The sequence below is a fragment of the Rhyacophila brunnea genome, unplaced genomic scaffold, assembly GCF_057557595.1.
Source record: "Rhyacophila brunnea isolate RB1 unplaced genomic scaffold, BYU_Rbru_1.0 scaffold_24, whole genome shotgun sequence".
Classification (NCBI taxonomy): Eukaryota; Metazoa; Arthropoda; class Insecta; order Trichoptera; family Rhyacophilidae; genus Rhyacophila; species Rhyacophila brunnea.
This window is the reverse complement of record NW_028232904.1, coordinates 21,084,136-21,107,953: the sequence shown is the minus strand read 5'-3', so window position 1 is coordinate 21,107,953 and position 23,818 is coordinate 21,084,136. Positions and strand designations below refer to the sequence as shown.

At 36.6% G+C, this 23,818-nt stretch overlaps 1 protein-coding gene across 3 annotated transcripts; it reads left to right on the top strand.

The window, feature by feature from the left end:
• The first annotated feature begins 2,739 nt into the window (after nt 1-2,739).
• Nucleotides 2,740-16,549, top strand: LOC147069186 (opsin-1-like). 3 transcript variants are annotated; one of them, XM_085951008.1, is made up of 8 exons: nt 2,740-2,779; nt 9,742-9,826; nt 10,608-10,728; nt 11,425-11,542; nt 13,407-13,620; nt 14,766-15,024; nt 15,872-16,038; nt 16,159-16,549. In XM_085951008.1, exons 1-8 carry the CDS (start codon nt 2,740-2,742, stop codon nt 16,286-16,288), a joined length of 1,134 nt encoding a protein of 377 aa, XP_085807134.1. In that variant the 3' UTR covers nt 16,289-16,549. The 3 variants fall into 3 exon arrangements, with proteins under 3 accessions (XP_085807134.1, XP_085807133.1, XP_085807131.1); XM_085951007.1 differs by lacking the exon at nt 2,740-2,779 and adding an exon at nt 5,725-5,765 and having other exon boundaries at nt 9,722-9,826; XM_085951005.1 differs by lacking the exon at nt 2,740-2,779 and having other exon boundaries at nt 9,696-9,826.
• The last annotated feature ends 7,269 nt before the right edge of the window (nt 16,550-23,818 follow it).

The window sequence follows — 23,818 nt, the reverse complement described above, 5'->3', positions numbered from 1 at the left end:
CTAATATAAGAGAGGATTATGTAGGATTATTATATACGACTCATAAGAGTATGTAGAAACAAATTAAAAATAATGTCACATCCACCACTTTAGAAAATAATTATATGTGTGCTAGATTTCAAAATCAGCCAAGTCCACCTTTAGGTATTTTTGACTTTTTTTGTTAATTGCTGAAGAACTACTGCTTTCTAACATTTCTGCATTATCGAAATATGGAGCTTCTTAATTTTAAATATTTTATACTCAAAATAATATACCTTATGACTACTTGAGAAAACAAAAAGCTGTTTTTCTCCTATTCATCCATTATGGACTTGGCTGACTTTGAAATCTAGCGACACATTATTCTCTCTCTCTTATTAGTCGTTTCCTCATAGCTGAGGATTGTAACCACATTGAAATTCCGTCATCTTCTGAGCGACCAAAACTTTTCACCCCTCTTGATCCTCTGCTTCTCTCCAGGCAAAGTGAAGGCCAGTCAGTTCCTTCACTTGGTCGCTCCAGCGCGGAGGCGCTTTTCTTCTGCTTCGCCTTCCCCGGAGACTACCAAAATCATCAGTCTCTTCAAGTTATCCGGTCCGCGCTGAACAATATGTCCATAAACCAGAATGCGTCTCAAGCATATTGTCAATTTCTTTCGACCATTTCCGATCCTAATAGGATCATATGGGCCTCCACAGATTTTGTTTTTTACGAGAAATGGATGTCAGCCACTTGCTCAACCTATTAGGTCCATACCCTGACAGACACAAATTGAAAAACAATATGTGTACTTGCCAGACCCAGGATTCGTACCTGGGACCCACGGCGTTATAGTCCAACGCTTAAACCGCGCGGCCACCGTGGGTGCCTCCTAATAGCCCCCCTTTATCTGTAGCATTTGGATGATTGACTAGATCATTCTGTGCTCAGTCCAATAAATTCGAAGCATTCGGCACCAACACCACATTTTGAAGGCATCAATTCCCTTCCGTTCGTTTGCTCTCAGTGTCCATGACTCGACACCATACAAAAATATGGAGAAATCTAAAATGTCAATTGAAATTCCCCAATCCTTCCATTTATATTTATACGCATTTTTCGTAATCTCTGTGCGCCTTCTTAACTCTGCTTCACATTCACTTTTTCCACTAATCGTTGATCCAAGATATACCTACAAACTCGTCTACTGTTTATATATTTAGGAGTATACTTGCTGCTGGTAGAAGTTTAGCCCGGTCGATAACCATCAACTTAGTCTTATTCCTAATTATTATTAAGAAGGCCGTATTTGCGACTATCTTCCTCTACCCGGTGGCAGTGACGTCCCGTGGGAGTAGGCAGATTGAGCGTCGCTTGAGGGCGGCAGTTACTCGAAAGGCGACATTTGCAATATATAGAAATAGCTACCCAAACTTAACAATAACGAAATTATCTTTCCATTAAAAAAAACTCAGCTTACTGGTTTTGTCAGGTTCGCGATGTCTAGTTTACTTCCGTTGCCGTTCGACGTCCTTGGTGACCAGAAACGACACGTGCAGATTTGCGAATAATTACAGTCTGATATTTTGTTAGTAATGTATCCAAAAGACAACACATTTCTTAGATATTGGACTCATGAAAGGATGATAAAAATACTGTATAAAAACATGGGGCGGCATTTTGGCGCTGCCTAGGGGCGGCATTTTATCTAGGGACGTCACTGCCCGGTGGAGCAGCTTTGTGAGTTCTCTTTCATCAGTAGCGATTAGCGTGGTACATAATATCATATGCGAATATTGAGTTGTTGAGGATATAAAACACATCCCTGACGGACTCCCTTCTCGGTTCGGAAGCTCAGAATAATGCTCTATTTACAACAATAATTGTTATTTTATCTTTATAAACATCCAATAAGAAATATTGTTTTTTATTTTAAATCCAAAATTACAACACCATTAATTACGTTTACAAATTAATGAATACAGTGGAAATTGACCCACATTACAATGAAATAGAGTTCATTTTTCTGTCACTTTCATATGTTCATTACGAAAGAATACCTACAATGTTATAAATTAATGATTTTGGCAGACTAAACTTCACGGTTTTTACAACGTTTTTATTAGCTCGTAATCTTGTTTGTCCAGTACAAATCTTGCAATCGATTTTTACCTAACTTCCCGACTAGCTGGACATTTGAAACTTTTAGAATATATCAGAACACGATGCCAATTCTTTCAATACTTTTAGCCATTTTTAAGCAGAATTGAATTCATTTTCAGTTAATTCTGTTTTATATGGAAAGTTATTTCAGAATAATCCGTAAAAAGACTATTATTGGTTGCTAAGGGGGTGGTCCTAGCAACTAAATTATTAATATATCGACAGTGTTTAGGAAAAAGGACGTAACCCTCGATTTTTCGAAATGAGCTTATTAGAATTAATACACATATAATACATTGTATACAACTAAATACACGTTCTATAAAAAGGAAGTAAGCCGCAAATGTCGAATTATTATCTAAATTCAGGTTTTAATTGAGATTAATTAAGTTTTAATTTAAGAAAAAAAGCATTTACCCTCAATTTTAATCATATTTCTGTAATGACTTCTTTAATTATTATTAGATCGAAAATATATTACACCAAATCATCAATCATCATGCACCCAATGTCTGTGGCTATTTTTTTTAAAATATCAAACTAAAATTATTCAAAAAAGTTTTTTGCCCCTGCTGTAAAATTTGTTCTGTGAGGGTTACGCCCTTTTTCCTAAACATGGTCGATACGTGCGTTACTATGGAAATCAAAATGAAATGTCAAAATGATATTTCAGTATTCTATATTTTGTTTGTTTGTTTTTTATTTACTTCATATCAAGTACAAGTTTGAGCATATTGAGCATAATAATTCAACAGAAAATTTAAAAACGTTGTATATAAAAAGTTCTTTTTATCTTGTAAATATTTCACACAAATTTTATTAATAGGTAGTAATATTATGGTTTGCAATGAATTTAATATTAGCACGAAGTGTTGTCACCCTGAAATATAATATAATAATATGTACTTTTGATTTTCCGTTTATTGAACTGTGAAAAGGGCGCAAGTTCACACCGAATAGGTACTCAAAATAATAATATGAAAAAGAATTAAGTTAGTAAGGCAGAGACAATAAGATAATCCTATTAGTGGATTGTCCTTGTTTGTGATAAACCAGTAAAGAAAGGAAAAACAATCACGTGTAAGAATAATGGCATTAGAATACGAACGTCTTAATTTACAGGGACGAACTAGAAAATATATACCTAATAAGATTATTATAATATTATTACAATTGGCCAACCGATATTTTTGAAGGCCCCCATTCAAAATTGAATTGACATTATGAAGAAGAAAATATAACATCTTGGGTTTTATTCATGATCATGAACCGGGGTCGATCGACAGCTGGATGAAGGCCTTCCCAAGTCCTATCCACACTTCTCGGTCCCTAGATTTTTGCTGCCACGTACATCCACCGAACTTTATGAGCGCGTCTAGCCAGCGGATTTTCGGGAGTCCCTGTGGGCGTGTAGTATCCCTTGGGTATCACCAGTGACGTCCCTAGGCAAAATGCCCCCCCTAGGCAGCGCCAAAAAGCCACCCCATTCTGACACATTTGGTTTGTACCATTTAGCAATACACAGATTTGCTATTTCCACACCATTTTTACAAAGCTATTATTGTAGGTAGGTACAACATGTAAACAAAATATTTTTAGCTATTTCTATAAGTATACAAAATCTCGATTTGCCGCCCTTCGAGTAACTGCCGCCCCCAAGCGACGCTCAATCTGCCTACCACCACGGGATGTCACTGGGTATCACTGTATCAGAGCTCGAAATGGACTGGAGCGCACCGGAGCGCCGTTCCGATTCGTGGAATCTGTAAAGTTATCGCTCCATTTCGTGGTTAAAATATTTTGACCGTCTGAGCTAAATATGCCATATAACAAAAAATCTATCACATTTATGTTTATAAAATACCCATAAAATTTGATAACCATGTTAATATCCTCAGAAAATTTTCGAGCGCTCCGGTTCGTCAACTTTTCCATTTCGAGCGCTGCACTGTATGACGACATTATTTTGTCCAGCGGTTTTCTGTGTAGCCCATTGGCATTTCATCTGCTTAGCGACATTTATCACATCGCTTTCTCATGTACGCTTCCTTATCTATGTGTTTCTTCTGTGATCTTTACGCGTTGTGCCTTGGCAGTGACGTCCCTAGATAAAATGCCGCCCCTAAGCAGCGCCAAAATGCCGCCTCATTTGTTCATACATTATTTTTATCATCCTTTCATGAGTCCAATATCTAAGAAATGCGTTGTATGGATACATTACTAACCAAATATCAGAGTAATTTTATTATTCGCAAATCTGCACGTGTCGTTTCTGGTCACCAAGGACGTCGAAGAACAACGGAAGTAAACTAGATATCACGAACCCGACAAAACCAGTGAGCTGATTTTTTTAATGGAAAGATATTTTCGTTGTTACTAAGTTAAGGTACTTACAGGGCTCGAAATGGATCGGAACGCACCGGAGCGCCGTTCCTGTTCGTGAAATCGGTACAATTATCGCTCCGTCTCGTGGAATAAATAATTTGACCGTCTGAGCGGAATAGGCCATATAATAGAAAATCTAACACACTTATTTTTATGAAAAAAAAACACAGACTTTGATAACTTTACTATGTAAAAATCTTCAGAAAACTGTCGAGCGCTCCGGTTCGTAAATTTTTCCATTTCGAGCGCTGGGTACTTACCTATTTCTATATATTTTAAATGATTTTCCTCGATTTGCCGCCCTTCGAGTAACTGCCGCCCCCAAGCGACGCTCAATCTGCCTACCCCCACGGGACGTCACTGTGCCTTGGATTTATCTTATATTATGAGTCCATATTGTACACGCGTATGTAAGCATTGGCAGCACACATTGGTTGAACACTACATTTTTAAGACACAATGGGAGGTCACTTTTGAACAGGGAACTCAGAAATAATGGGAACTGAAAATACCCAACGGGTAAGGCGATAGCAGGTAACCGTCTCAAGTAAGGAAGAATCTGGGTTAAACTTACACACGTGTCAAGAATACGTTGTACGTCTAATATTGAAAACTGCTCTCGGTTTATGCATTTACGCTCATTTAATGTTGGTGTATTACACACACTATTGCACGTGCATAATGCGTGCTTCATTTTCGTAGGACACTCACACATTCAAAAACCTGCTTCAACGTGGGGCGTATTGAATATAGCCAATCGGTATTCTATTTATTATCTCAAATTCTGTTATGTGCTTTTGAAGATACTATTCAGGCATCCAAAGTCGCTCCATGCAGGTATTAATTAATATTATTATTATGTGCATAATAATAGGTATGTATTTACATTTTAACAAAATCTTTCCACGATTTCGCATAAAGTATATTATTTTAGTGATTATTTCAGAATTATGTAAGTAATCGTAAAATTAATCAGTGCAGTGTCACCAGTTTACTTAGTCGCTCTTGACTGACTGTTGATCGTAGAAATATTTTAATTATTTTCAGAAGACAACGGTGATTTTCTTTCACGCAGATGAAGCAATCAATTCATCAGATTTTATAGGTGATAATAGATATCAAGGCCCCCACATCTTGAAGCGGGCCCCCAGGCCATTTAGTGTTTTTTCTTGTAAATAGGTATGTTTTAATACTTACGTCCATTCGAATAAAATTATGGAGTTGTCGAGTATTGATACACAATTAAAAATAGTATCGTACAACCACATAATTTGAAATAATAACATTATTGAAGAAAAATAGCGCTTTTTATTTTTTAACGAGATTTTTTTTACTATCAGAGAGAATTTGTGATGTTTGTTTATATCACTTATCTGGTCGACTCGCCACACCGGGGCCCTTCCTGAGCCCGGGCCCCCAGGCTATAGCCCTGTCAGCCCCCCCTTTGTGTGGGCCATGATAGATATAGTCCGATTATTAAGTAAATCATAAATAGAGTAAAAACATTACTCAAAGCATAACAAAATCCCTGTAACTAACATCAAAAGGGCCTATATCTAGATATGTAGAAACTGATAATCTTTGACTAATCTTCTCAGAAGATATCCTTGACAGCTGATGTTTAAAGACCATTCTTTGTAGATGGCGGCTCCAAAAATCTCCTGTTTGTCATTTCGTGGCTTTACTGAATATCTGCTAGGTAGATAGGTATTTGAGGCGTCTAATTACAAAAAGCGACAAGTCCATAATTCAATATTTTCGGGAAACATCGTTTTAATGTTTCGAGCTTCAATTATTTGTTTTAACGTGAGATTATTTTTTTCCGTTGTATTTATTCTATGTCGAACTTAGAACCAAATGGCAATTTGTTTCAGCCGATAAACTCTTAAATGTAATAAATATAGGCACAATAAAATTGGACGTAGCGCTATTTGTACCTCACTTTTTAATTTACTCCGCATAGGGCACATATTTCAGTGGCACTGTCACGAGTTTACCAGATGCTACATCATGGGAGACGCCCTTTTCAATATTGAACGTTCCCTTATTGATTGACTTAAACACGCGCGAAATCAACCAAGCTTTAAATGTTATGAAACACGGACTTGGCGCTTTTTGTAATAAATCGAGACTTAAAATATTTTTTTTCGTAGGGCTATGTCGCGTTTTGGAATTTATAGATCAATATATATTGTGTAAAATTGTACAAAGAATACGTGCGTATTTTTTTCTCGATTTTGACCAAATGTGGACTTATCGCTTTTTCGAATTAGACGCCTCATTTACCGGCCCTAGAATGTTGAATTGCGGCTGGGTTGAAGAAAGGCTAGATCATATTTAAACTGACTCTCTTGGTGGATCTGTAGCACATTACCCATGCCCCCCACATCCTGAAGCGGGTCCCCAGGCTAGGACCTATGACATCCCCCCTCGCTAAGGTTAAGGGCAGTGTGTTTTTTTTACAGTAGTGTTCCCCAAGTCGGTTTCCACGGAACCCTAGGATTAAAGGTATTCCGTGTATTTTTAGCGATTTTTAAATAAATCCAGTTGGTTTATTGAGTTGTTGTTTTTATATAATAAAGCACTTTTATGGTACCCAAGTAACATGGAACTCTTCGGCATATTGGATAAAAAGCCATTTTGTAAGTCAGGAAAAACACATTAAATAATAATAAAATAAAATTCTACGCGTGAATTATCATTTAATTAAATATACCAATCATTTTATCACATCAAATTGCATCACACAGCCACATAATTTGAAATATTCATAACCACTAAAGAAAATAGGGTACAGTTCGGTTACGAGGAATACAGCGGAAAACACGATACGATTGAAAATAGCCGATATATTGGATTATTTGTTGGGTTAACCTAGTGGTCGGCAAATCCCGGCTCGCGAGCCACATGCGGCTTTTTAGCCCCTTGAATGTGGCTCTGCCACAAATGACCACGTACGGGCAAAAACATTGAAAGATAGAGCAATCAAAATGTTTTCGAATATAACCAACCAGTAAGTTGAAGAAATTCGTTTCAGCTTTATCAATAGCAGTTGACGAGTCTTGTGACTTGTGACATAAATGATACAGCGCAAGATTCACTTTTTGTACGATTTATTTCATCTACAAGTCCTAAAGAAGAACTTTTATGATTATTGCCACTCAAAGAAGGTCAAACACGTGACGAGGATATTGCAATTAATGCTGTAATTGAGTGCATGGAAAAACATCATATTCCACTCAATAAAATTGTGTCAATTTCAACAGATGGGGCGAAAAGTATGACCGGGGTAATAAAAGAGGTTGTTGCTATTTTGAAAGAAAAAAATAATCACGAGATACCTACTTGCTTACTATTGCATACCTACCTATATAGTTTCAGTTTAAGAAATTTGGCTCTCAAAAGAAATCTCAAACGTTGTACTGTTGATATTTGGCTCTGTTGACTACTGAGTTTGCCGACCACTGGGTTAACCTAACCAAACCTAACATAACCTAACCTAAACCAACCTTACCTAAACTAACCCAAACTAACAAAATAAATAATCCTGTATATCGGGTATATTCAAAATGTGTTTTCCGCTGTATTCCTCATAACCGAACTGTACCGAAAATAGTTCTGCAGGCGACTTTTTTTAGTATTTAGTTATTATTATCTTATGAGTATATGTCGACTTGCCACGCCAGGCCCCCAGGCTAGAGCCCTGTCAGATCCCCCTTGTGGGAACCATGACAGAACCACAGCACATTGTTCAAATAATCAACGTTCAATGGTCCGGATTGGTGAAGATTTAATATTAACACCGTTTTTATTACAATAGCTATTCCCAAATGCGGCCCTAACTTTACAGAGGTGACGTTTGTTTGTTTTCTTATTCTTATATTGAATTATGAAAAATATCGATCGTTGAGAGTCGGTATAAAAGGCTCCGCGAGCGGTGAAGAAGTCGAGTAGCTATCAAAGCACATCCTCATCATTATCTGGCGACGTGCCCTTCCAGTGGCCGTCAACAGCTGAAGTAGTTCGATTCGTCTTCGATTTTCTTCAGTGCTCAGGCATTTTTCGTTCACCTAGTTTATCTCAGGTGAATATTATATCCTTTTTTTACTATTTGTAATATAATAACCCAATACCGTGATTGCCTACTGGGCTGTTGCAGCTAATAAAAAAAAACCTTTAAAATGTCTGCACTCTGAGGGAAATATCATCAATTCCTATGTACAGTAAAGTTATCCTTCTATAATTATATACCTACTTAGATATTGGTACATCATAGCTAATATTAATTCCTTAATTTAATACTCAGTCCATATATTCTGTATTGTCTAGTAATATTTTTAAGCCACTAGTTAAAATTTGTCTCAATTAAGTATGACTCCTTTAGCATAGTGTTTCTATGTGCATGGGCGCGATACCCGAGAGATGCAGGTTCGATTCCTGCGGGGTGACCTCAAGATACAATATTGCACTCCCAATTTTTGTGACCATCCCACATTTGAGTAGTGGATGTAACTTCTGTGTCAACTTACAATACTGACATGTAAATTGCACGTAAAACATTTCACCGTGTCACAGTTCGCCGTGAGCTTTCTTATCGGAAAGAGATAATCGTATACTATACGGTCTCCAATTTTATTAGATTCAATATGAACATTAATTCAAATTTCATAACTAATTTCGGCAAAATTCATGAATTCAAGAATGAAAACCTAACCTTACCTAACAAATAATCCAGTATATAGGCTATTTTCAAAATTTGTCTGCTGCTAGCTTCCTGTAAAGTATAAACCGATAAAAACCGTGTTTTATTTAGACATGAATGTTATGTCAGTACTATACGACCCAAAGACGTTGGACGGTCTTTAATATATGGTCATATATTTCCGATACAACATTTCACGAAGTGTGATACGGCGAACTGTATACCGGACTCGGTAAAGGCCGGCACACACGAACTGCAAGCATACATTAAAATGCGGCAAGCTATCGCTAGATGCGGTCGAAAACTTAACAGCATGCTGCGTTTTAGTGGTTACTTGCGGTGAAAGATAAAATACGTCTGTTAAAATAACCTCTTATCAGTCTCACCTGTATTGTCATGAATCCTTCCCTGCAATTAATGGTTTATCTGACAATTTGAGTGATTGTTTTGTGTTTTCCATAGGTAAGCCAGATAAAGTTGAAGGATGGCGACCGGCGTGGCGGGATACAGTGCGCTGCAGGCATGGGGAGCTCAAGCAGCCGCCTACGGCGCGAGTAACATCACCGTCGTAGACAAAGTTCCGCCAAACATGCTCCATATGGTCGATGCTCATTGGTAATTTCTCCAATTCCATCTTATCGGATCCTTTATTTTTTTTAAATCAAATGGCGAATGGAAATAACCGCTTTGACTCCAGATCATTACACCAGTCAATTATCGACTGGACATAGTGGCTTGGCTGGCAGGCTCTTTGAGCTTGGTCTTGTTACCCGTTCAACATGTCAATGTGGCGGAGAAAATAAATACAGGATGCAAACCACATCCTTTGGGAATGTCCTAAAATGTGTACGAAACGGAAAGAGCTGCTCAAGTCGGTTCAATCAGCTGTTGGGTCTATATAACCGTCCAACATGGTCGCTACAAAAGCCAATTTTGTTGCATTCCAATAAATTGCGGAGTCATACTGTCAATGTGAAGATCGATTGTTCAGCAGTTTTGTAATAGCTTTTGTTACTTACTACACTTTTTAATATTGCCTCTACGTGCTCATCTCTCACATGGGTACCTTGGTCTCCTGAGACATTCCCAGTCATAAAAAAATGATGCGTCACATCCAAACGTAGGGTCCCGTGACACGCCCGATTAAAACCGGGTGTGGTGCGTGGTGACATTAACTTCAATATTATTAGATCCATATAATGATGCACCTATTATTTTATACTTATAAATTATATAATCATACATAGGCCGTTTCCAGCTATCGCTGTGTGTACTGACATAAAGTTTTCGTATGTACATACACATTTCTGTCATTGTTTAAATATTTTCACATATTTTTTAATTTCGTTTCATGTTGATCAAACGGTTATGTTATTATTTATTTATTTTATTTCAGGTATCAATTCCCCCCCATGAACCCACTTTGGCACGGACTTTTAGGATTTACGATTTTCTGTTTGGGAGTTGTTTCGGTTATTGGCAATGGCATGGTTATCTACATTTTCTCTGGACAAAAAGTAAGTAAAAATATTAATTTTTCACATAAAATTGCAACGATTTACAATAACTGCATACTTCCATATTTAAAAGCACATCGTTGTGTGTATTACGGCTCGTTTCAGCCGCAAATACGGCCCGTTTATTGCAGCCCTAACCTTTAGCCAGCTAATGATTTTTAGAAAACGATTCAAAATTTTTGTTCCATTCGTATTAGAGTCCACAAAATCAAATGGCGTAAATCAAATCTCTCGATTTTTATTTCCACTAATCTTACCTATAGCATTCTTGCATTGGGCTCTATGTATATTATATAGGTCCATGTACCTACTGTATATATGTAATTAAACTTCCAACGATTACTTCGCATATGCACGACGTGTGGACAGAGACTTGAAATTGACTCCAAACATGGAAACCAAATTCTTCCCTTTTCCTCAGTGGATGCTATCGATCTGAAAGTTTTTGGAAGAATTTGGTCGATACTCATGCAACGAGAAAATAAACAGTTCTCATCTATGACGATGACGCATTTTCGATGCGTTTATCATTGTTTTAAATCTAAAATGTATATTAATCTTGCTTTAGTGTATTCTTACCAATCGATTCAATATTTCCATATCTACTTATAACGTTCTGTCCTTTAAGTCTCCTACTACCTAGTACGTATGCTTAGTTTTTTTTTGTTTCTTAAAAATAATATTTTCCATCTACAGTCACTCAAAACTCCATCAAATCTTCTGGTTGTGAACTTGGCCTTCTCAGATTTCTTCATGATGTTCTGCATGTCTCCTCCCATGATCATCAACTGCTACAATGAGACATGGGTATTGGGTACGTATATTTATTACTAACTGCTTAATTTTTAAACTTCCAATGGTCTCGTTGTCATGGTCCCCACAAGGGGGTGCTGACAGGGCTCTAGCCTAGAGGCCCGGGGTCAGGAAGGGGCTGGCGTGACGAGTCGACCAGATAAGTGAGATAAACACGTATCATGAATTTGCTCTAATAGTAAAAAAAAGTCGCCTGCGGACTATTTCGGCAATGATATTGATAATTAAAAATATTTGGTTGTACGATGCAATTTTTTACTCCACAATTCAAATGGATGTAAGTACATATTATTAAAAATATATAAAACGCTAAAAATACACCATAATTTTCCCGCGTACGCCATTTGGAAAACGCTACTGCAGCGTGTCACACTGACTTTACCCTTAGCGGTAAGTAGGGGGGCCCAACAAACATCCTAGCCTGGGGGCCCGCTTCAGGATGTGGGGGCCATGCTCCTTGTATACAGAGACTTGCCATCTTATACACGTAATCCAATGCGATGATGACTTATTAGCTTATTACATTGTATTCAATTATCAGTATCAATCGTCATATGACTTGAAATTATTGGAAAATTCATAAATTAATGAAAATATAATTAATTACTTAGATATATTGTCACTCATGCAATACTTAGATATATTGTCACTCATGCAATACGTAAAAAATTACGTTATCTATAACGACGTCACATTTGCGTTTTGAAACTAAAAATAATTTTTTTACATAAGCAGAACGAATCACCGATTAAAACATACAAAATGACACAAACTAATGAAAAACAATTTAAATGCAATGTTTTTTTATAATATTACAAGCTGAAGGTTTAACTACTTTTTTAACTGGTTCTACAATCCGATATGGATCTTGATCGCCTCACGAAGAGGTTTCTTAACAGATTGTTTTTAGAGGAAATGCATGTTAGCTACTTGCTCAAACTCACATTTAAAAACATTTAACAGACTCACTCCACTAGCTTACGCGGGCAGTGGCGCACCCAGGGGGTGGGCCAGGGGGCCCTGGCACCCCCCAAAATAAAAGTTATCAGAATGTAATTCACCAGCACATTTATAGAAAAATTTCTTAGATTTTAATTTCTAACACAAAAATTTCGAAAATGTCGGGGTTATTTAGAAACCCAATCCCTAATGGAACTGTCAAAAAATTCTCCGTGTCCACCCGAATTCCGGAGTGGTGTAGGTCATAGGTTGGGAGGGCTGACAGGGCTCTAGCCTGTGGGCCTGGGTTATTGGGGGCCCGGCTGACCAGATAAGTGAGATAAACACACATCATAAATTAACTTTAATAGTAAAAAAAGTCGCCTGCTATTATTCTTCATGGCCATGACCATTTTCAATTACTTATATAATTGTGCAATATATTTTTTGATTATTATGTGTCGATACTTGACAGTTCCATTATTAAAGTAGATGTATTAAAAATCGCCAATAATTCACCGTATAAGTAATATAATATAATATAATATAATAATTTGAACTAAAACACAATTTGGAAAACGTTAATTTAGTGTTTCACACTGCCTTTAATCTTAGCGGTAGGTAGGGGGGCCGCCAAATATCCTAGCCTGAGGGCCCGTTTCAGGATGTTAGGACCATGGTGTAGGTACACCGAGTGCAATAGACAAAAGACCGATAAACGATAAATTAGGCTGTGAAGAAGAAAAAGAGTCTATGGGACTAATTTACATTCTCCTCCTTGGGCCCCCCCCAATATTATATCCTGGGTGCGCCACTGTACGTGGGTGTAATGTTCGACCACTTAGAAACACATAAAATGACACATACTGTATCAAATTCTGATGTAGATTATGTCCAATCAAATTAATGGTGATATTATTTCCTAGGACCTTTCATGTGCGAAATATACGGGTGCCTGGGATCACTGTTCGGCTGCGTTTCCATCTGGACCATGACGATGATCGCCTTCGACCGCTACAACGTCATTGTGAAGGGTCTGGCCGCAAAGCCTCTCACTAACAACGGCGCCATGCTTAGGATCCTCTTCATCTGGGTCTTCGCTCTCGGCTGGACCTTGGCCCCCATGTTCGGATGGAACAGGTGACCATACATTCTCTTACTCTTAACAAAGCAATATAAAGTTATTTTTATACTATAGCTGGACCGAGAGACTCAATTACTGTATTGAAAAACATCACAGAAACAATTAATCTTGAGAAAATTGTATGATGTATTGTGATCTCACCGGATCGAACCCAGAACCCTCGGCTTGAGAAGTCAGTGCTTTGCGTATTTGAACTACGATGTTTCCTTTCCCAGGGAATCTTCCGTAATCGAGGTTTTGATTTCTATGGATATTGTTTTATGATTTCTTAAAATAAAAACATACTATCTCATTCGGTAGAGGTAATTCTTCACTATTCTTAGTTTCAAAAATTCTATCTCATTTGTTTTGCAGCTTGTTTCTTTTTGTTCATTCTAAACAACATCTAAAGTTGTGATCAAATTGAGGTGCATGTCGCCTGCAATCTTGTCGCCTACCGTCACGCTGTCGCGGCGACAAATTTAGTCTATGGCTTCGTCATTTTGCAGAATATTTTGAACGATCACCATCTCTGTAAATTCTCTGAAGAATGGCATGGATGAAGTGTGCCAACTATAATGTATTAGTAATTAGAATTATTATTAATTTTTCATGCTAATTTCAATTAATTTTAACAGTTAATTACTTGCGACATGACATCCATAGATAATATTTTGAACAGAACCCAATCTGCAGACCATAGATAATAGACAACATTCTTATAGAAAATACACAGTGCCATAGAACGTGATTTTGACATGACAATCGAAAAGTTTAGGCATTTGTAGAAGATGATAAAACGTTAATTGAGTCATGCAGGTGTCTATGCAGTGCAGTTCAACGTGAGGTGACCTCATTGTTGTTCTAGTGATTTCGGCAGATTTTGGTAACTGACAATGTTCGTTTAAAGATTCAAAATGTGCTACGGGATGGGAGCATCAGTCTGATAAAATTTTAAACACCAAGAAAAACGACTTTACACACTTTTTTCCCGTTGGGGCAGCTTACTGTGACGTCACGTGATAGTCCGCGACATGCACCATAATATATTTCGCGCTTAAATGTCATATTATTGTGAACGTAAATAAATATAAATCGAAATTTTAAAGCTGACTTTGCTTTCAAACTATTTTGAAAACACTGCTGATTTTCTTCAATTCAGGTATGTGCCAGAAGGAAACATGACCGCCTGCGGAACCGACTATCTGAACAAGGAATGGCTCAGCCGCAGTTACATCCTGGTTTACTCCGTCTTCGTCTACTTCGCGCCTCTCCTGTTGATCATCTACTCTTACTTCTTCATCGTCCAGGCTGTGTCTGCCCACGAGAAGAACATGAGGGAACAGGCCAAGAAGATGAACGTCGCCTCCCTGAGGACAGCTGAACAGTCCAACACCAGCGCCGAATGCAAATTGGCCAAGGTAATACTCTTTACAATTATTTCATTTTACTCTGATAAAGATTTTATCTCTAGCTTCGTACTAACTTCAGTCTTCAGCAACGCATTTAATCTTATTCAATCCTAAGGACATTTTATAAACAGAGAATACGTAACGATGTAGTGGATACTCTAAACAATGGGTTTAAGAAACCAAAGAATCATTTTCAATTTCAATTTTAATTTATTTTACATATTGTGGACATTACAAATTATAAGTTTAAGACGTTCACAACATGACATTTAGAAACAAATAAATATTATTAAAAAAGTATTATGTAATATTGTAATTATGCAATATTAAGTTATTCTATAGTATAAATGTGTAAATACAAAAAATATGAAGTATATAGGTACAAGGAAGTACACCGGATGAGTTAAGCAGACCCTATTTTAAGAATTTATAAAATAACGTCCACCTATACTCATTCTCACGTAGATGGAATATATCAACATCCGAAGCAATTTGGTTGAAAAGAGTTATTGCTCTACCAATTGGCATCACCAATGGCAGGTTAGTTCATTGTTAGGACGTGAAAACTCGAATTCTTTGACTACATCATGTGAAATGACCAAACAGGAGGAGATAAAGAGAAAAATAAGAATTGGTATGCATCTCTCTTGGCTACAGAATTTATACCAGTATCCATCACGTTTCAAAGCTGCAATGAATAGAATGGATATTAAAATAATGATAACTTATTAATACTTCATTAAAAAAAACTCTACATACACAAAAAGAAGAATAATCCTTTAGCAATCTTTAAATGTTATATCTGTTGTCGATGATATGATACTAATGAGTGAACTTTACTGTCTTATTTCTGAAGGTTGCACTGATGACCATCTCTCTGTGGTTCATGGCGTGGACACCCTACTTGGTGATCAACTACGCCGGAGTCTTCGAGAGCATGCCCATCAGCCCGCTTGCCACCATCTGGGGATCACTCTTCGCCAAAGCCAATGCTGTCTACAACCCCATTGTATACGGCATCAGGTAATTTATAATATACAACAATAATTACTCTTTTACAAACTTTAATTAGCGACAAATGGGATTCTTATGGGTCTCTGATCATCTCTAATCAATAACAATGTTATCTTTTTAATTTTCCAGCCATCCAAAATACAGAGCGGCCCTCTACAAGAAATTCCCCTCCCTGTCCTGCCAGGCGTCTCCAGATGAATCTGCATCTGTCGCCTCAGGGGTCACCAACGTCTCCTCCGAAGAGAAACCTTCCGCGTAAAGTGCTACACTTACTACCGCAGATGACACCATTCTGCAACGTCTAGCTTAAACATTGCGCTGCTATAAAAAAGAACTAAAAATTACACTAGAGATTCCGCCATTGTTTGTTTAGTTTATCTGTCAAAATCACTAAATACGCGGCAACCTTCATGGTATATTTATATTTTTATATCGTTGAAGATAACTGCAGCGTTCGAAATTTGAAAAACTATTCACTGGATATCCGGTCGCTTTAAAATGTTGCAAGACTAGAGAACTACAATACCTTATAAAATGTAATACTTATATTTTCGATAGCTTAACACAAAAAGCGTTTGTTTTTTAACAACATGATGCCGGTGAAATCCGACTCGGCAAATATAAATTTACAAAACCTCTCATTGTCTCTTTCAACATGAAGCGTTTCAAATTTGTCAACGGATGGCAATAAAAATGAGCACGGCTCTCTGCAAATTTTTCAATTCTGACATAGCAGTACAATTTTAGGCTACCAATTGTATATTTCTGACGATTTAACAAAGAAAAAAATGGCAAAACAACGGTTATTCTCGTAAATTGTAACTAGATTATTTAAGAACAAATTATAAAACAAATGACAAAGGTTTTGACAGACCGTGTCTGTGGACAAAATATTCAATACGTGCAAGTGTTGCCGCCTTCCGGATTTTTAAGTTAGAGGTTTTATACTCATTTTTGTTTTCCCAGACTTGGGAAATTTGTTTAATATGATTATTATAAGTTCAATTGAATTTTTATCCGGGAGGTTTGTGTGCATATTTTGAAAACACGGTCTGTTTGTACTTTTAAACATTGCACACGCTTGTCGGGCCCACCCAATTGAGGACCGCTCATGTAAATGATAAACATAGTGGATAAGTTAGAAAGTTTAATTGTTTAATACGACCTACGGCTTGTAAACGCGAGTCAGATTTTTTTTATTCTTCATTCTGTGCCATTAAAACTGTCCCGATCAAAGGTTCTAAGCCTTCTTTCGGCCCATTTTGCCGGGGACCCTCGGAACTTTGGCGGGACATATAATAATGGTACGTTTGTAATAAATTGACATGTTAACATTCATTTATTACTTTCTTGGCTGATGTCAATAGCAAATTTTTCTAATTGTATTTAATTGATATAATAATAAATAATCCCAGCATGCAAGGAATACATTTATATTGTTTCATTTTACCCAAATACCTACCTACTTAACAATATATGAGTTGCCTAAAGTCATAACTCACATTTTGCAAAGGCATTACTTAATCTATATAAAGAAACAATAATTACAAGATAAAAAGAACTTTTTATATACTTTCAACGTTTTTAAATTTTCTGTTGAATCATATAAACTTGACATGACTAGCTTAAACGATCAAAAACGATTTGTAGGTACTTGATAGAAATAATACTTACCTACTGAAATGTCATATTGATTTCCATAGTAACGCACGTATATATTAATAATTCAGTTGCTAGGACCCACTTACCAACCAATAATAGTCTTACTTTTTACGGATTTCTTCCGAAATAACTTTTCATCCAAAACAGAATTAACTGAAAATGAATACGAACTGAGAAAAACGTTGTAATGTAAAATAGTGTGCTATCAAAAGTAGCTTTACACCATCTGAAAATCGTTGACAAAGTTGACTGTTGGCGTCGTAACTCACATTTCTCAATGAGTAATGTGAATTCTGTCATCAAGGCCTGTCTAACCAATCAGGGAGCTCTATTTCTCATAGTGTGCTGTGTGTCTGCAGCCTTAGGAATATTATAATATATATTTAAAAAAAATGTAAATCGACTCACTCACTCATTAATATTCAAGGGAGTTCAATACTTCTTCTAATTACAAAAACAGTGCTCTGGTGGTTTTTTGCGATTATCTCAAAACTCGATTTTTTGAATATGTGAGTTATGACTTTAGGTACCTAACTCATATATTGTAGAATAGAAGTGCTCAGAATTTAACATGTTCAAGTAATATACATATTTTATAAAAAAATCTAAGAACAATAATAAAGGGTCACTTGAATACAGCGCTTAATTTACAGCAGTGGTTTCCAAACTTTATGTTACTACGCCTCCCTTTAAAAAAAATCTAATCTTGGCGCCTCCCCCCTTTATTTCATTAAATAATACACACACCTTTTTTAAATAGCCAAAAATGTACTACTTAACACAATAAAGAAAAAAACTTAATTAAGTATAAAAATAAACAAGATTTTACTAAATACTTTTATTATATTCATTTTTAAATTAATTTGTTTTCCATGTGATGGATGTGCTTATTTCTTAGCACAAAGTGCTCTTTAACTACCAAACGGAGTCGATATTTGGATTTCATTGCAGCTAGTGCAGAAAATCCCGTTTTGCACAAAAATATGATGTTACGAATGGCAGTGGCGCACCCAGGGGGGGCCAAGGTGCCTTGCCCCCCCCCCCCCAAAAACATTGGAATTGAAAGCCAATAGATTAGACAAATAAAAACACGGCAACAAAATGATTTGAAATTCTCCAGCACCCTCTTTAGAAAAATTTCTTAGATTTTAATTTCTAACACAAAAATTTCGAAACACTAATGTCGGGTTTTTTTAGAAACTCAATCTCTAATGTCCACCCGATTTCCGGAGTGGTTTACACCAGTGGTGCACCCAGGGGGGGGGAGCAAGGGGCCCTAGCACCCCCCAAATATGAAAATTATCAGAATGATTTTAAACATTGACATCGAAAGCCAATAAAACACGGCAAAAAAATGATTTGTAATAATTCTCCAGCACCCTTTTCAGAAAAATTTCTTAGATTTTAATTTCTAGCACAAAAATTTCGAAACACTAATGTCATGTTTTTTTAGAAACCCAATACCTAAGGGAACTGTCAAAAAATTCTCGGTGTCCACCCGAATTTTGGAGTGGTGAAGGTCATGGCTGGGGAGGGCTGACAGGGCTCTAGCCTGGGGGCCCGGGCTGTGGGGGGCCCGGCGTGTCGGGTTGATCAGATAAGTGAGATAAACACACATCATAAATTAGCTTTAATAGTAAAAAAAGTCGCCTGCGGCGCTATTACACTTCATGGCCATGAACATTTTAATTACTTATATAATTGTGCAATATATTTTTTGATTATTATGTGTCGATACTTAACAGCTCCATTATTAAAGTAGATGTATTAAAAATCGCCAATAATTCACTGTATAAGTACCCTTCATTTGAACTAAAACACAATTTGAAAAACGTTAATGTAGTGTTTCATACTGCATTTAATCTTAGTGGTAGTTAGGGGGCCCACCAAATATCCTAGCCTGAGGGCCCGTTTCAGGATGTGGGGACCATGGTATAGGTACACCGAGTGCAATAGACAAAATACCGATAAACGAGAAATTAAGCTGTGAAGAAGAAAAAGAGTCTATGGGACTAATTTACATTCTCCTCCTTGGCCTCCCCCAATATTAAATCCTGGGTGCGCCACTGACGAATGGTATAGCAGTACAACTTGCATTGCCTTTCTTGATAAAGTATTATAGTATTATTTCTTCACTTCGATTCATTCAAAATTGAACTAGGGTTTTCGTTTCAATGAATTATCATGCGATAATTCGATCATTTTTTTCCTTTTCAATAGTAGTCAATCCTAATTCATCATCGTTCATTGACAAATGGATTCTATCATGGGCCCCACATCCTGAAGCGGGCCCCCAGACCAAAATCTTTGGCGGGCCCACCTACCTATCGCTGAGGTTAAGGGCAGTGTGGTGCTCTAAAGTAGTGTTTCCTAAACTATACAAGGGAGTTATCCTTAAAGTACCTACCTATAGCAATCATCATATAGGTATCACATCAAATTGCAATTCACAACTACATATTTAAAATATTTAATAGTCTTGAAACAAAGTAGCACCACAGGCGACTTTTTTTAAACTATTAGATTAAATTTGTGGTGTATGTTATGCCCGGGCCCCAGGCTCTTTATAAACATGCAATTGCAAACTGCAAACCTGTGGCTACATTTGTGTTAAACTTTTCGCGCCTCCCTTTGCAACACTCCGCGCCTCCCAGTTTGGAAATCGCTGATTTACAGAATGTAAGAACAATTAAGTATGTAGGTAGAATTTACCAATTTAAAACCAATACAAATTTGTGCTTGTTGCATGTTATACATATAATATGTCTAATTATTAATCTCGATCGAATATCCTACCTACACCGACAGCGATGCAGTCATTTCCTCTTCTACGGAAAGCTGCTTTCAGCAGAAACTGGGACACCAGGGACTCGTGGCATATGGGTAAAAACATTGCTTTATCTATAGAAACATTATTTGATTCTTCCTTATTTACCATAGAGCGTTGCTAGGTTACGAAAACAAGTTAGTTTCGATAACACCATAATTATTTTCTTACTATTTAAAAATGTCAATAGTTTCTCACGTTATCAATAAATTACCTCTTTACAGATGGCATAATAAGTCAATTACTAGCAATATTCCAGGCAGTTGAAAACGAGTGTACCTTCTCTTATGTAAGCAAAATGCTTTGTTGATCTCGCAGGGCCTATTCTAATAAAGCGGAATTTAACACCAGCGTGTATACTGGTGATATTAAATGCAATATCTTTGCTGATTATTATTCATTAGTGTGGTAAAATTGTGCATGGGCAGGACCTGGTACTGAATTCATAATATTATGATCATATGGGCCTCCAAAGACTACAATGTTGAAATAACAGGTTTTTGTTTTTAGAGACATGAATGTTAGCCACTTGTTCAATTTATAGTGGTGAAGGGTGGATGAAGATTGTAGGCTGTGGAAATCCGACATAGTGCACCATGGCCCCCACATCCTGAAGCGGGTCCCCATGCTAGAATATTTGGCGGGCCCCCCTACCTATCGCTAAAGATAAAGGCAGTGTGACGCTCTACAGTTATATTAATATATTTAGTGTTTTTTTTTGTATATTTTATTACCTACATCCATTTGAATTATGGAGTTGTCGGGTATCGATACATTTGATACGATTGCATTGTCCAACCACATAATTTCAAATAATAACATTTAACACATTGTAGAAGGAAAATAGCGCCGCAGGAGACTTTTTTTTTACTATTAGAGCAAAATTGTGATGTGTGTTTATCTCACTTATTTTCGATTTGCCACGCCGGGCCCTTCCTGAGCCCGGGCCCCCAGGCCTTGTCAGCCACCCCCCCTTGTGGGGGCCATGTAGTGCACACTAAACTCCGTCAGTCATATTTATTTGCTTTCATTTAACTGAGAATGAAAACAAATAATAATTGCAGATGGTGCTGGTTAGTTTTTAACATTCAATAATTAACGTGCCTAGCCAAACCATAAGGCTTCGGCCATAAATGTAGGTGCTTCACTAGTGCTGAGCTAAGTGCTATGCTTGTCTACTAAAAACACTACTGCCACATTTGCACGCTACGTGCTTAGGTACAAATTCATTTGGCATATTTGGGAGCGCTCAAGTCAACAACGATATGTCACTCTCAAAACTAACCAGAACGCTATTTCTCACAGAAAATTTAAGTTTAAAATTTCGAAAGTCGCAAATTCAAACTTGTTGGGTGCATAATGTTAATAATTATTCATCCCATGCGTCATTATTCATAACCTCAAAATACACGGTGTTTTTACGTTTGTCATACTGAAGAAACATCCGCCATCTTGCAAAATCACTAGGTGACACAATAAAATCAACCAACACATTTGTTCGCCGAGAGACTCACTAGGTGACTAATAATCACGTAGCGAGGCGCTAAGCGTGCAGTGTGGCCATTGCGATAGTATTAGTGTGCGACCGTTCGCTAAGATATGTCACCTAGCACGTAGCCGCCAAGCAAGGCACATACCTATGTGGCCTTAGCCTAATAGCCCCAATAGTTTATATTGTATGCTATGGGCGATACGACAAAAATAGTGCACACATTTTCAGTCATTCTTATTTGTTTTCGTCGAATTAAGATTACATATTATTACAGAGAGTGTACGTTAGCATTTTTTTAATTCATTAAGCCCTGCCTAAACCAAAATCATAATCGATAAAAAATATACTATAAAATATCTAAAATTGTGTATGATTTAATGGCAAGTATTGTTTGACAATCATCTGTTTAGCGTGCACTATTTATGTCGAATTTCCATAGCATACATAGCATACACAGGGCTCGAAATGGAACGGAACGCACCGCAGCGCCGTTCCGGCTCGTGAAATTTGTAAAATTATCGCTCCGTCTCGTGGAAAAAATATGTTGACCATCTGAGCTAGATAGGCCATAGAATAGAGAATCTGACACACTTATTTTTATAAAATACACATACGATTTGATGACTATGTAAATATCTTCAGAAAATTTGTCGAGCGCTCCGGTTCGTAAACTTTTCCATTTCGAGCGCTGAACATACATAACCTTTGTCACTGCTATTAGGTCCATACTCTAAGTCAAAGCACATATTGAAATAATTACAAGATAAAAAGAACTTTATATATACCACGTTTTTAAATTTTCTGTTGTATCATATAAACTTGACAATTCTATGTACCTACTTATTAATAAAATATAGAATACAGAAATGTCATTTTGACATTTCATATTGATTTCCATAGTAACGCACGTATATATTAATAATTTAGTTGCTAGGACCCACTTAGCAACCAATAATAGTGAGTAAGTAAATATAACTTTTAACGATTTCTTTCCGAAACATAAAAAACATAATTAACTGAAAATGAATTCGATTCTGCGTAAATATGGCCAAAAGTATTTAAAAATGCATTCCCGTCGTGTTCTGATATATTCTAAAAGTTTCAAATGTCTAGCTAGTCGGGAAGTTAGTTAAAAATCTTGGGCAAACAAGAAAAAATCTGTACGGGACAAACAAGAATACGAGCTAATAAAAACATGGTAAAATACCATGTGAATTTGCCGGACCCGGGATTCAAACCCGGGACCCTTAAGATTATAAGCCGTATTAGAATTGGGATATAAAACAATAATAACAGCTCGTGCTAGGACAAAATATATATTTTCATTCTTTGTTACAATAATATAATAATATATACAGGTATAAAAATATATAATATACATAATTATTATAATATAATATAATATAATATAATATAATATAATATAATAGATATAATGCCAATTTGATACAATACTTATACAAATAATATAAATATATACATACATGATTACAATATAAATTTAAATTAAAAACATGGTTGTGTGTCTTATTATAGGCTCCAGAGCAGTCAATTATTTAGATATGCAATTAAGTAAAATTTAGTTTTTGTGGGTTGTGCCCTTCTTCTGAAACACGGGTCGTACCTACCGCAAACAAGTAAAATTGTTGTTTTTTTTTGTGAATTACGATCATTCCTATATTATGAGATTACAGTCAGTGTTGAAATATATTTATATTTTAGATTAAGTATGTCGATTTCGCATTTTTTCCCTGAACGGTGATAGATTTGTAATAATTATTACAAATAAGTCAAATTCAAAATACAAT

Bases quoted from the DNA above. Each gene is read 5' to 3' on its own strand.
- LOC147069186 (XM_085951007.1), top strand. From the start codon at position 5,725: ATGGAGTTGTCGAGTATTGATACACAATTAAAAATAGTATC. The intron at 9,827-10,607 runs GTAATTTCTCCA...ATTTTATTTCAG, and splicing joins CATATGGTCGATGCTCATTG to GTATCAATTCCCCCCCATGA. The intron at 16,039-16,158 runs GTAATTTATAAT...TTAATTTTCCAG, and splicing joins CCCATTGTATACGGCATCAG to CCATCCAAAATACAGAGCGG.